This window comes from Caloenas nicobarica, chromosome 10 (genome assembly GCF_036013445.1).
Source record: "Caloenas nicobarica isolate bCalNic1 chromosome 10, bCalNic1.hap1, whole genome shotgun sequence".
NCBI classification, from domain to species: domain Eukaryota; kingdom Metazoa; phylum Chordata; class Aves; order Columbiformes; family Columbidae; genus Caloenas; species Caloenas nicobarica.
Genome location: NC_088254.1, coordinates 8,043,609 through 8,056,323, shown reverse-complemented (window position 1 = coordinate 8,056,323; position 12,715 = coordinate 8,043,609). Strand labels below are relative to the sequence as shown.

The following is a 12,715-nucleotide window of genomic DNA, read 5'->3' as shown; positions in this document are numbered from 1 at the left end:
GTTCGGCACAGGGAGGGCAGAGCTCCCCGCCGCGCTCCCCTCGCTGCCTCCGGCCGCGGGGCGGCCCCAGGGGCTCCGCCAGCTGCGAAGCACCGGCCCGCGCAAGGGCCGCCCGCAGCCGCCACCCCGCGCCCTCAGCCCCAGCGCGGCCGCTCACACGCAGCCCCCAGAAGGGCGGCGGGGCCGCGCCCGCAGAGGCGCCGCCACCCCGCCCCGGGCCCGCCCGTCTGAGGAGCGGCGGGGCTCGGCGGGGCTCGGCGGGGCTCGGCGGGGCGGCACCCACCGCCGGTCCTGTGCCCGCGTACCACACACCGGTGGGTGAGGAGAAGAGGCGGCTGCCACCCCGCCCCCCACGGCAGTACGTACCGGGCCGGGCGCGGCCCGAGGGCCCCTGCCGGGCCGGCACTTGCTGGGGAGCATGGCCACGCACCGCCTCACGCCTCCGCGCCGGCCGCCGCCCCTGTCGGAAATCGCTCCGCCGTTACCAGGGCAACCGCCGCTTCCGGCCCGCTCCCGGCGAGCCGCGCTCGCGCGCCGCCTGCCGGCTGCGGCCGCGCCGAGTGGCGGGAAGCGCTGAGGTGATGTCGCCCGTGCCGCTGCCCCTCGGCGCCCGCTGCCCCTCGGCGCCCGCTGCGGGAGCGACGCTCGACACCTGCTGCCCGGCGAGGCGGCCTCAGGTAGGGGACCGGGGGAAAGGGCTCGGGGAGGCGCGGGAGGGGGCCTCGCAAGCGTGTGGCTGTCCCCCTGCCCCCCTCCCGGGGCTGTCAGGGCTGCGGGCACCTCAGCCCGGTGTCAGGGCTCGGGCACCTCGCACCTGCAGCCCCAGGCAGCTCCGGGAGCCCAGAGGCCCCACAGATGGGCCGTGGGTGCTTCTAAACACACACAGCGAGAACTGGGTGGCTGGGAAAGCGGCGGCGTGGCCGTGTGTGTGCGGGAGGGCTGGGAATTGCCTCACGGTGTCTTCCGCGTCCGTATCCCGGGTTTCGCTTGGGGTATTGTCATTCTAGTTGAAAGGCTGACAGAAAAATAACATAATTATGGCTTACTTTGTGAGAAATATAAAATATGAGACAATACCGTGTCAACAATGAGTGTGCCGTAAGAAATCTGTGAAAGTTTTGCAAATTGTGGTTCATGGGTTTATAATCCTGAGTATCAAAAGCTCAGCTGAGATATGGGTCCCCCTCTAAGGGACTTGTCTATGTTATTCATTTAGTTTTCAGTTCTCCCATGGTTACAAATGCTGCTTAATCTCTGCTAGTACTCAAACATTATAGAAAATTGCTATATTAAAAAAAAAAAAAACCAAAGCAAGCATTAGCCTGGTAATTTCAATGGAGACATAATCAACAGAGTGTTTGAAATGACATCAGTCTTCATCTACATGAATCCTCTCAACGTTATTAACATTTTTATAGCAGACTAGATGATAATGATAGTAGGACTCTTCAAAGCAATGAGCTAAACAAGGCTAAAAGCCCATTCTGTGCAGTAACCATGTGTAAAGCAGAAAAACGCATCTAATGTCCTCGTCTGTAGAATCAAGTTCATGTAACCTGGACAGGAGTCATCAGCTAAACTGAAGTGTCTCTCTCAAACATCATTTAGGTCAGCTGTATCACAAACCAGTTCTTTGCTCAGACTGGTCCTGACCTTGTTCTTACCCAGGGAGACAAACTACTCCCATAAGCTTAAATACAAAATCAGACCCACAATCCCTGTACATACGCTCTCCTAGAATGTTTTGTGTTTGCGTTTCTGCTCCCACTGGAACCAATAGCAAAGTGCTGCCCTATGCAAGACTTATTACAAAATGCTGTTCCATTAGCAGACAACTAGTGATTTGATTACTGATGCACGTAAGCATATTTCATAAACAAAATATTTCATTGCTTAAGGCCCATTAAAAAATAAGCCAACCCACTGAGGCGGAGCAGCAGTTCCGTTACGTGTTCATGCCAGCAAATCTGATTCATGAGGACTGTTTGTCACAGTGATGAGAACTGGCTCCCGAGTGCAGTCGCACTTTTTGCCAATTCAAATTTTTAAGAAAACATTGAAGCAATACAGTGGAGTATGATTCACGCGAATTGTGCCGACAAAAACAAGGATGCCACAAATGAGGCAGTGACTTAAAGAACCAACCTGCATTTAGAGTTTGGGTTCAGATAATATTGAAAGATAGATCTTCCCTGACTGAAGGATGAATATTTACATGGTAAATTGAAACGGTTTAGATTCTAATCCTGAAAAAATCAATGTTAATTTCACTTTAATAGCTGACACAGTCCACTGAAATATAGTGCAATAGTCTTTAAGTTCAAAATAAATCAATGCATAAGTGTTTCAGAAAAGGGGCCTCTATATTTTAAGAAGTTCTTATGGGGAGAATGGTTTTTATTGTTTAAGTACCATGCAGAATTACAGAGTGCTCTACAAAAATAACATATATCCAATCATGTCCCTGTTCACTCGGTTTTCTTATTTCCAAATCCCACCCTCATCATTTAAAACCACACTTACCCCAGCATAACCTTTTTGAATTTCTTAAAACGCAACGCCTCAAGGCTGTTCGAGGAGATGAGGAGCTGGGGCGTTGCTCGTCGGTGAGGAGCCAGTCGATATCTGTTGAAATAGAAGCAGTCCCAATTCAGTCGCCAACACGGAAGAAATTTAGACGGGCCGGCTGTCCCGGGGTCCCGCAGCCGTCCCGGCGGACCCCGCGCCGGGGGGGGACAGTCGCCGCCGCTGTGGGGCCGGGCCCGCACGGGGGAGTGGAGCGGGGAGCGCCGCCCCAGCGCCGCCGCAGCGGGAGGGGAGCGGAGCGGAGGGGAGGCGGCTGCGGCAGCCGGGGCATCGCTGCTGTGGCGGCGCGGGGCTGAACCCGGCCGGCGGTCCGGCGCGCTCTGCCGCCCAGCACCATGGCCCAGCGGCAGCCGGCCGGCCCTGCGGGCCCCGAGGCGCCGGAGCCCGGGGCTGGGGCCGGCGGCCCGGAGCTGACGGCGGGGAGCGGCCCCGTGCAGATCCGAGTGGCCGTCCAGGCGGCGGCGGAGGAGGACGAGGAGGAGGAGGAGAGCGGCGGAGCGGCGCGCCCGGCGGCGCGGGGCGGCGGCAGCTGCAGCGAGGAGGACTCGGGGCAGTGCGGGCGCTCCAGGTGAGCCCGCCGGGGCGGGCCGGGCGGCGGCGGCGGGAGGTGGCGGCGGCGGCGGGAGGTGGCCCCGGGCCGCGCCCGCCGCTCCCCGCGGGCCTGGCTGTGCGGGGCAAGGAGCGGGGCCGCCGCGGACACCCACGGAACGGTGCGGCCGCGGCTGATGCAACGCCGGCGGGAAGGGGTGGGAGACGCTGCAAACCCTCCAACGGGGGCAGCTGCCGGGCGCGGAGCTGCCTGTCCCCGCCGAGGGCGCGGGGCCGGGCCCAGGCTGGCTGCCGTTGCCCAGCAGCCGCGCCGCAGGTGCGGAACGGGACGTGGCATCCCCACAGCGGGAAGCGCCGAGCTGTGGTACCCCCGACACCTCCAGTTCATTGCCTTTTACAGAAAGGCCTTTAGTCTTGGTTGGTGTTGTGTGCCCCCCCCTCCCCGGTCCTACATCCCCCTTTGGTGTTTATTGCATAGAACCGTAGGATTTTCTTTACTAGAATTAAGACATGGACAAGCAGACCTGTCCTGTGGCTTTGGAAACAAGTTGACCAGACATGAAATCAAGACCCGTTTAAATGCAGAAGAAACTATCACTTTACCATCTGCTCTACACTTTCGTGTTTGATAATGCCAATAGTGTTGTCTGTATTTAATTATAAGTTGCAGGAATTATTACTGATGCCTGAAATTGCTTTGATGCCTACCAGAATCTCTGACTTGTAAAAGGAACATCCAGGATTTTTTTTGTGCCAGAAAACTGCAGACACACAGGTCACTAGTTGTAGTTCATCTTGGGTTTTGTACTAAAGCTAAAGATGCAGTAATAAACTCAGTCACGCAAAGATTATTTAGGTACAGCAGCATGAAATTCAATATTCTGTTTGAAGATCAATTGTTTCTAATCAATTATCTAACTTAATATCCTAGCACTGACTCAGAATGGACTGTGATGCATCATTTTAAATTACAGCGTGGTGGCTAGGGAGGGGGAACTTTCTGTGGCTGCCAAAATTGTCAACTAGGCACTACACACAGGAGGCGAACATAGCTAGACACAAGTGAAATGTTTAAACTGAGTCTACTTAGTCTTCCACAATCATATGAGTGTTGTATTATTATAAATCAAATGAGTACAGCAGTCTACAGTGTTGCATTCCAATTACTGATTTCTTAAATTCAGAATATTTTTTGCATTTGTTTTTTTTGATTGTTGATGTTATTTGTGTAAGAGCTTCTAGACCTGGCCTAGACTTGAAAAAAGAGTGGTTATTTTTTTTCAAGCTTTGTAACACATAATAACTAACTCTTACATGCTGCTTATTTAATCCACTACAGTAGGTGCTACCTTCAGAAATGTTTGCTGACAGTGCTGATGTATATTCAGGTCTTATGGAGGTCACCTGTTTGTAAATGGCCTCTTCTTGATCCAACAAAGGCCAGTGCTATTGCCATGGAGAGAACTATAAAGGCTCTGCATCGAAAGTAGGTGAAGGTCAGACATGTTTATGCCATTTACATGTAACCCTAGCTAAGGATTTACTTTTGGGAATGCAACATCCAATAGGAAGTTATTTACCCAGATATTTGGAAAATTGTCAGTGATGGTCTAAAACTGCTGGGAATGAGCCATTTCACTCTCCAGCTAAGCTAGGAGACAATTTAGATTTTTTTCCCTCAATTGCTATGTTTTGTAGTTTAAGAAGGAAAACGACTTCCTCATGGTCAAGACACCACAGTTCTTCGGGAGATCTGTGAGTATTTGTGACGTTCAGTCCTCAGCCATTTATCTGCCAGGTGCTTCAGAAAAATCTTCAGGCTGTTTATAACAAACAAGTGGTTCTCCTATGCATAAAGTAAAGCTATTCTTGCTCAGCTTAAGCTTACTGTGGATGTAGACAAATACAGGAAGAATCTGAGCTTGAAAGGTGAATGTTTTTATGATGTCGTCAGTCTAAAATACAATATTTCACAATATATATTGCAATTAAATGATTACTGCAGCCACATGTACCATTAGTAGGCACCCAGTGTTGCATCCACTAGTTTTTGTTAACAGACTTAGACTGCTGTTGAGCGATTGTACTGTTGGAGCATCAACCCAATGCTGTATGTATTGTCACATAGTATTTATTAATACAATATTGTATTCTTTTTGAGACCCAGCAAAGACTTGTCAAAAGGTTAGATTCCATCCAGACAATGTAATATATTGTTTCTGCGTTTGATATTTAAAACCCAAAATCTATTTTCTATGCAGGTGTTTAGTTTCTTGTGTGACTAATAGCCAGATGAGTCACCATGTTAAAAGGTTGTTTTTCAGTCTATCCTAACTGTTTTGAGAAGCATATCCATTGCAAGGCTCTGAATACAAACATAAGTAAATTAAAGTTGTGAATAACTAGTAGGCTAGTTACAGCAAAAGTAGGGCTGGTACTGATCTTTGCAAACATACATTTTAATTTTTTTCCCAAGCACAATGCTCCATTCTGTTTCCATCTGAACCTGCCAAATACCTGCAAATATCTGTACTAATAAATCCTCTTAAAAACCCCTATAAGCTGCATCCTGATTTGAAGGTAAGCTTTTTTTTAGCAGAGTGTGGATATGTAAAAATGCTGAAATGGTTTATGTTTCTTGTGCCCACACCAGTTCTGAATCAGTAGTGAATGAAAAATCAGAAGTAGTGGGGTAAGTGAATATCATGAATGAAAAATAAACAACTTTGTTTTTTCTTCTTCTGAAACCAGCACCCACAGCTGGCCATTAAATGTTTTTCACTGTCTTAATCATAACTTCATATATCATCCTATACTTCTGGCATTGTCAAATAACTCAAATTCTTTTTCTCGCTCTATCTTGCCATGCCTTTGAACTGTACCCGATTAAATGGCTAGGGAGATTTTAACAAGGAGACTTCCAGGATTCCGTGAATATCCATGTATATCTGGTGTGTTGCCTTATCATCAGAAGAACCATAATAAGTAAATAAATCATTACCTTCAAAAAGCCAGGTCCCAAAGAACTACTGTAACTAGTCACACCTGGGAGCACATTCCCTGTGCAGAGCCCGTTGATCTGAACAGCACCTTCAGCTATACAGCAGCACCTGCTAAGGGTGGTGTGCTGGTCAGTGTTACTGTCACCAGTTCGGGGACAAAGCTGTCACAGGTCAAGGGCAGTCAGTAGCTGCAGCTTCCCTCGAGATTGCCCTCGGAGGACTCCAGTGTGGTGCCTGTTCCCTTGTTAAATGATTTCACAAGCTCTGGAAAAGCCACTCAAGGCAATTTTGGGAAAATGTGTGGCTCCTCCTTTTTTTTGCTGAGGTTTTAACAGAAACTTCCATGATAGTCCCACAGCAAAACTAGACTGCTAACAGCTTTAAAAAATGGCTCTGTTTTAAGACAGACTTGTGCGTTATAGTTCTTATAGCAACATCTATGGCTGCAGTCTGTGGGTGAACTGTATGCCTCAACGCTAGGTAACAATTTAAATGGGCATTTGTATTGCAGCAACAAACATGTTGCTCTGACTGTATGTGGCAAGATGTTTATCTCAAATCCATGGTTGTGATATCTTTTTTTGGGATGTGAGACTCAGTACTGCTCCATTTTGCACAGGTACCTAGACAACATGATGGGAGGGGCAGAGATGAAATGAGAATGACTCCTTAGTTACCCGCATATGTGTGCATATACAGCTGTTCCTGAGGTGTATGAGCTGCTACTGCACCAAAGTCCTTTATCTGAAACATACATACAGTTTAAGACCCTTGGTAAACTGGTAGTTAAGTTACTCTGTCACTCTGGAAGTGAGCTGTAAAAAGTGCAGTAGTCCTGTCTCTTTCTTACTCCCTGGATACTGGCTCCTGCACTCATGCAGTGATGAGGCTTGGGAAATCATGATTGCATCAAGTCAGAATATTCATTCACTGGTATGTGACACTACTCATGAAGCACATAAATATCAAGCCTATGTTGAATAGCGTCATACTGAAAAATAAAACACTGACACTGGCAGAACTTTGTAGAGCACCAAGTGCATGTGCCCCTGCATTCCATGTTTTGGTATAGGATTTGAGCTAGCAGAGAGCTTTCAAGATGCCAGTGTATATGTCTCATTGTTCTACACTGAGATCAGCTTTTGGAATGAGCTCCAAACGAGCTCCTTTTGGAACCTGACTCCTTACGCTGACTGGAAAGCTTCATCATCTGAGCTGGCCTCCTGCCTCAGATGGATAGGGCGATACCTGTTCAGTGCCTACGTAAAAAGTAAGTTGGAATCAGCATTATGGCTATGCCTTTTCATTTTGAAAGACTATTTGAATCAATAAATAGAAGATGAAGATCTGTTACTAAAATGATTTAACTGTTTTCCAGTGGTGGGGAAAATGATGATGACTCTGACCAGAACTGGAAACCACCAGAAAATGACCTGATCCAGAAGTTAATAGCACAAATTGAATATTACTTCTCAGATGAGAACCTTGAGAAAGATGCCTTCCTTCTAAAGCATGTGAGAAGAAATAAGATGGGCTATGTCAGTGTTAAACTCCTCACTTCTTTTAAGAAGGTAAGCAGTCTTTTTAAGACTTTAAGACCTGTGTAAACCTGATGAATCTCAAAATATTAGGACAGATTAGATGAATATAACTTATTTTATAGAGGCAGCTTTACAGTCTTCCTCTTTATCTACTTCTCTCAGGGGTTGATTCAGTCTTGATGTGATGGTTAGGTTTGTTCTGATCCAGAACTTCAATTGCTGCACTCATCATGATTGGCTAGGGAAATCATAGGCTTTTAAGCAACTACACTTTTAAATTATCATTCTGGGAGAGAGTAGGGTATAGTAAATGGGACAGTGGATAAAACGCATTTCTAGATCAGCTACTCATGAGCAGTTAAATAATCTTGGTAAAGTTACTTTCTTGTCTCTGAGAAGAGATGGTGAATCTGACCTTTGCACATGTATGGAGATCCAAAAACTAAGGGTAGTAGAAAGTATCTGGTAACTGAAGTCACTTAAAGATGAGGTGGGGTTTATTCTTCTTTCTTTTTACATTAGTAATTCCTATGTAAGTATGTGTATGTAAATGATTTCTAAAACTATGTTAGAAACATTTTGTCAAGATTTTAAATCTGACCGTTTTGCAGAGCTAGAAGTTAAGGCACTCCCAGTTTCTTCAGACCACTTTAAAAGATTATACTGTTAACAGATAAACTCTTAAAAGCACTCCTTGGAAATGGAGAAGTTTGGGGTTTTTAAACTGAGATTTTTGAGGGAGGAAAAATCAGTTCAATAAAATGAAGTCCTAAACTTGGCAAAACTACTTGTTTGGCAAATTTAACAAAATAAAACCTACAGAACATGCATTTCATTCATGGTTCAGACCTAGATAAGGAGTGACAAACATCACTTGAGCAGGCTTCAATATAAAGTAATGATTTTCAGTTTGGGATTTAGTGTCAGTCCCTATTTTCAGTAGATTCAACAGGATATGAGCTTTATAGAAGCTCACTGATGCACTATAGCAGAAAAAAAACCTGTTTACTTTTTCATTCAAGTCTGCTACATTAAACTTAAACCCAAGTTTCTGTTTGTAGACTGGAGCCTGCACCTGCCTTTCTGTAATTTGAGTAGGTTTGGTCAGTTGTGCTGCTTAACCTGTGTCTGTCTTCAAGGTGAAACACCTTACCCGTGACTGGAGAACCACAGCCTATGCACTGAAGTACTCCAACACCCTCGAGCTCAATGATGATAATAGGAAGGTTAGAAGAAATACTCCAGTTCCAGTGTTTCCAAGTGAAAACCTCCCTACCAGGATGTTACTGGTGTATGATATCCACATGATTTCTGAGCTGCAGGCTAATAGCAAACAAGAAAATGGATGCACGCAAGAAAGAATGATGGAGCATCTCCTCAAAGCCTTTGTAACTTTTGGTGTAATTTCATCAGTTCGTATTCTCAAGCCTGGTAGGGATCTACCACCTGATATCAGGAGGGTCAGCAGTCGCTACACCCAACTGGGAACTCAGGAATGTGCAATTGTAGAATTTGAAGAAGTGGATGCTGCCATACGTGCTCATGACTTCATGTGTGCTGAAAAGAAAGAGACCGGCATGAAAGTTGTCCTAATAGGCATGAAACCTCCAAAGAAAAAAGTTCCCAAAGACAAGAGCTGTGATCAAGATACCAGCAAGACTCTTAAGAAGGCTAGATCTCTTAATAAGAGAGTTGAGGAGCTTCAGTTTGTTGGTGATGAATCTTCAGCAAATAGCTCTTCTGACCCAGAGAGTAATCCTACATCACCACTGTCACGACGCAAAAGTACTGCAACAAATACTACAAGTAATTTGAGCCCTGTAATTCATCCAAACAACCATTTGAGTCCTAACGTGTCACCCAGATCAAGTCCTTGGAACAGTCCATCTTCACTGAGAAAAGTAATCAAAAAGTCTCCACTGGCTGAAGACAGCAAGCTGAACCCAAGCACTAGCCCTGAAATTCCAAGGAAATGTACAGATAATTCCTCAGATAGCAGTATCACTCCTTCTGGTAGCCCCTGGGTACAGAGAAGAAAAGCTCAAACTGTAACAGGAGAGAGGAGTCCCGCCAGTAGCCCCATGTTAGCACGGAAAATTCAGACTGCAGATAGGCTACTCGTAGGGGTGCTGCGGCTGCCTAAGGGGCCGGATGGCACTAAAGGATTCCACAATGGATGTCAAAGGAGGAAGGCTCTGAAGAATGAATAAATCATTCTTTAAAAACAATTTCACAAGTCAGTCAACTGCTTTTGTTCAAGCCTGGTGAAAAATCATCACTTGAGCAACTGAGTTAAGTCAGTATTTAATTTTTAAAAGATTTTATATTCATATGGAGACTTAATCATTTGTGTACTTGTATATTCACTTCACAGAATCACAGAATACTTGGGGTTGGAAGGCACCTCTGGCAGTTGTCCAGTCCACCTCCTTTGCTCAAGCAAGGTCTGCTACAGCAGGTTGCTTAGGGTTTGGAATATCTGCAAGGACAGAGACTCCCCAGCCTGTCTGGGCAATGCGTCCCCATGTTCAGCAATCCACACAGTAAAAAGTGTTCCCTTGCGCTTGGATGGAGTTCCCTGTGTTTCAGTTTGTGCCCCTTTTCCTGTTCCTGGGTATCACTGAGAAGAGCTAAGCTCCATCTGCTTCACTCCCTCCCATCAGGTATTTAAAAACATTGATGAGATCTTCCCCCTGGGCCTTCTCCAGTCTAAATAGGTCTCTAGGCCTCTCACATTAGAGGTGCTCCAGTCTCTTAATCATCCTATGCACTTACCTAATGCAATGCCCTTATCTGCATTATTATTTTTTAATGTATTAGTTTGAAACAGGCATATAAATCATTCATGCAAACTACATTACTTGCAAAGCTTTGATCCTGAAGAGCAGTGTGTAAATACTTACAGTTGAGTGGTTGTGTGATGGTAAGCTGTGGTATGTTACAAGCATAATCATAAGGAGTAGAGGGGTTTTGAAGACTTTCAGTGTTTGTCTCAAAAGGAACTCTTGAGAAGCTTATGCTACAGTGAGCCGTCGCTCTCTGCTTGCATACCTCACTAAAGACAATATTGTTTAGGAGGACCAAAGTGTGTGATATGAATAAAGACTTGGAGCATTGAAGACTGTTCTGTAAGTGTTATCTTATGTAATCAGATGGAATAAACAAGAATATTAACTCAGTCTAGATCTATTTTGTTTACTTAAAAAATAAACCTCATACCATATGAAATTCTAGAAATACGTTCAGGGGTGGGAAACCAGAAAGCTCTTCTGCCTCATTACTGATGTGGTGATGCTTCACTCTAACTGTATGTCACAGCCGTTTTTATACAATATTAGAAACTAAATGGTTATCTCACTGTTAACTGAATTCAGCAAGCAGGCTCAGCAAGAAGCACTTAAGTTAAAATTAACTATAATCCTACCTGAAGCCAAAGGAGGAACCTCTGCGGTTCTACTTATAAAAGTTATACTCCTGAGAACTAGCCCAGCGACAGTAAGAAGGTAAGGTTTCAGCTTCTGATGTACAACTTGAACTGTGCATCACAAAGTGCTAATCAGATGATTATGCTTCATTCCAAATCTTCTCCCCACCCTTTCCAGCCTAAGTGTAACTGCAGTTAGAAACCAACATACAGAAATCCCCTGGTTCTGTGTATTGTTCTTTAGCCACCCAGAGATACTTCTGCGTCTTGTACTTCACACAAATGGAATCCTCCAGGTTACCTCCTGACTTCCATTACCCGCCGAGACACTATAAATACTGTTAAACACAAAGCGGTGGGTGTTTTTAAATCAGCAGTGCATCTGCAAGTATCGAAGTGACAGGGTAAGTACACAGTGTTCAGGTGACATAGAACAGCACTGTTTCACTGGCTTTCCAGCACACTGCTCTTTCATTAATAATCGGGGAAGGTTTTTTAATTTATAACTATGTAGTATCCATGTGTTGTCATGTACCAGACTGTTTGGGGCAGTACTACAACTGAAGCAAGGCAATATTTTGAAGACACACAGAATTCAATTAAATTGGAATATTCAGAACTATATGTAGCAGTCCATAATATTAAAAATCCCTAAGATGCTGTATGCTTGCAGGAAAAGGAAGTTGGAAATAGCAGCATTTACCAGGGCTGTGCTCTTGGAATGAACACATCTACATGTCGCAGTCAACATGTAAACCTTAAAATTCAAACTCACTTCTGTGTAACACTAACAGGTTGAAACTAAGAATCTCAGACACTATGAGTCTTATTTTGCTTTAGAAAGTTGGACACTTCACAGCTAAAATGAACACCAAGGATCACTCCTTAGTAAATAAACAGGAAGCTGACAGTTTTTCTTCACTAATAAACCAAATACCAGGTTACTGAAGAGTTATTAGAAGGCCATAACTTATTTTACACAAGAATGCCATCTCACGAGTGTAGGCCCACTTATAGCGAGACTAAGATACACGTAACTATAACATTCCAGAAAGCTGCACAACCTGACTTTAGAGGGCTTTTCAATAAGAAGGAAAAAGATTACATTTACCATAGTAATTATTTCTGTAGAAAGAAAATACAGACAAAATTGACCAAATTGCAAGTGATAATGCAACTTGATCAAACAACAAAAGATGATGTGATCAGTGAAACTATTTGGAAAGTAATTTAAAGTACTGTTAAAAAGCATGAGGTCTTATTCTGACTTCAAATGAGAATATGTAAAGCTACAGTTCTACTTCACATCATTTTCCCCCATCTCCAAAAGGAATGTTTTCTGCTTGGAAAAGGTTCTGTGGAAACCTCAGGTAGCCACACAAACATGGCAACTTCTTTGCTCTCCTCCCCCCTGCTTTTTTGGGTTTTTTTTCCCTTTTTTTTCTTTTTCTTCTTCTCTTTTTGTTTCTTACTGCCACTTTGGAGCCAGAACAACTACTTCATGCTGATTTTATTAAAAAAAGACCAAAACAGAGGTCATTAACAGCTTTTGTATCATTCTATTTATATTCAGTATTCCTTGTAGAGCCCAAATTTTGCTTCTTTCATTAATC

The 12,715-nt window shown here is 44.9% G+C and overlaps 2 protein-coding genes across 3 annotated transcripts in view; one reads left to right on the top strand and one right to left on the bottom strand.

Annotated features, from left to right (window-relative positions):
• Positions 1 to 441, bottom strand: part of LRRC49 (leucine rich repeat containing 49) — a 46,409-nt gene extending 45,968 nt beyond the window's left edge. The window contains exon 1 of the mRNA XM_065641783.1: positions 367 to 441. Within this exon, the coding sequence (XP_065497855.1) occupies positions 367 to 420 (54 nt within the window). The 5' untranslated portion in view covers positions 421 to 441. The remainder of the gene's footprint in view (positions 1 to 366) is intronic.
• Positions 442 to 2,855: 2,414 nt separating this feature from the next.
• Positions 2,856 to 10,831, top strand: LARP6 (La ribonucleoprotein 6, translational regulator). 2 transcript variants are annotated; one of them, XM_065641784.1, is made up of 3 exons: positions 2,856 to 3,154; positions 7,516 to 7,708; positions 8,818 to 10,831. In XM_065641784.1, the coding sequence occupies exons 1-3, from the start codon at positions 2,922 to 2,924 to the stop codon at positions 9,886 to 9,888; spliced, it is 1,497 nt and encodes a 498-aa protein (XP_065497856.1). In that variant the 5' UTR covers positions 2,856 to 2,921; the 3' UTR covers positions 9,889 to 10,831. The 2 variants fall into 2 exon arrangements, with proteins under 2 accessions (XP_065497856.1, XP_065497858.1); XM_065641786.1 differs by lacking the exon at positions 2,856 to 3,154 and adding an exon at positions 7,285 to 7,407.
• The last annotated feature ends 1,884 nt before the right edge of the window (positions 10,832 to 12,715 follow it).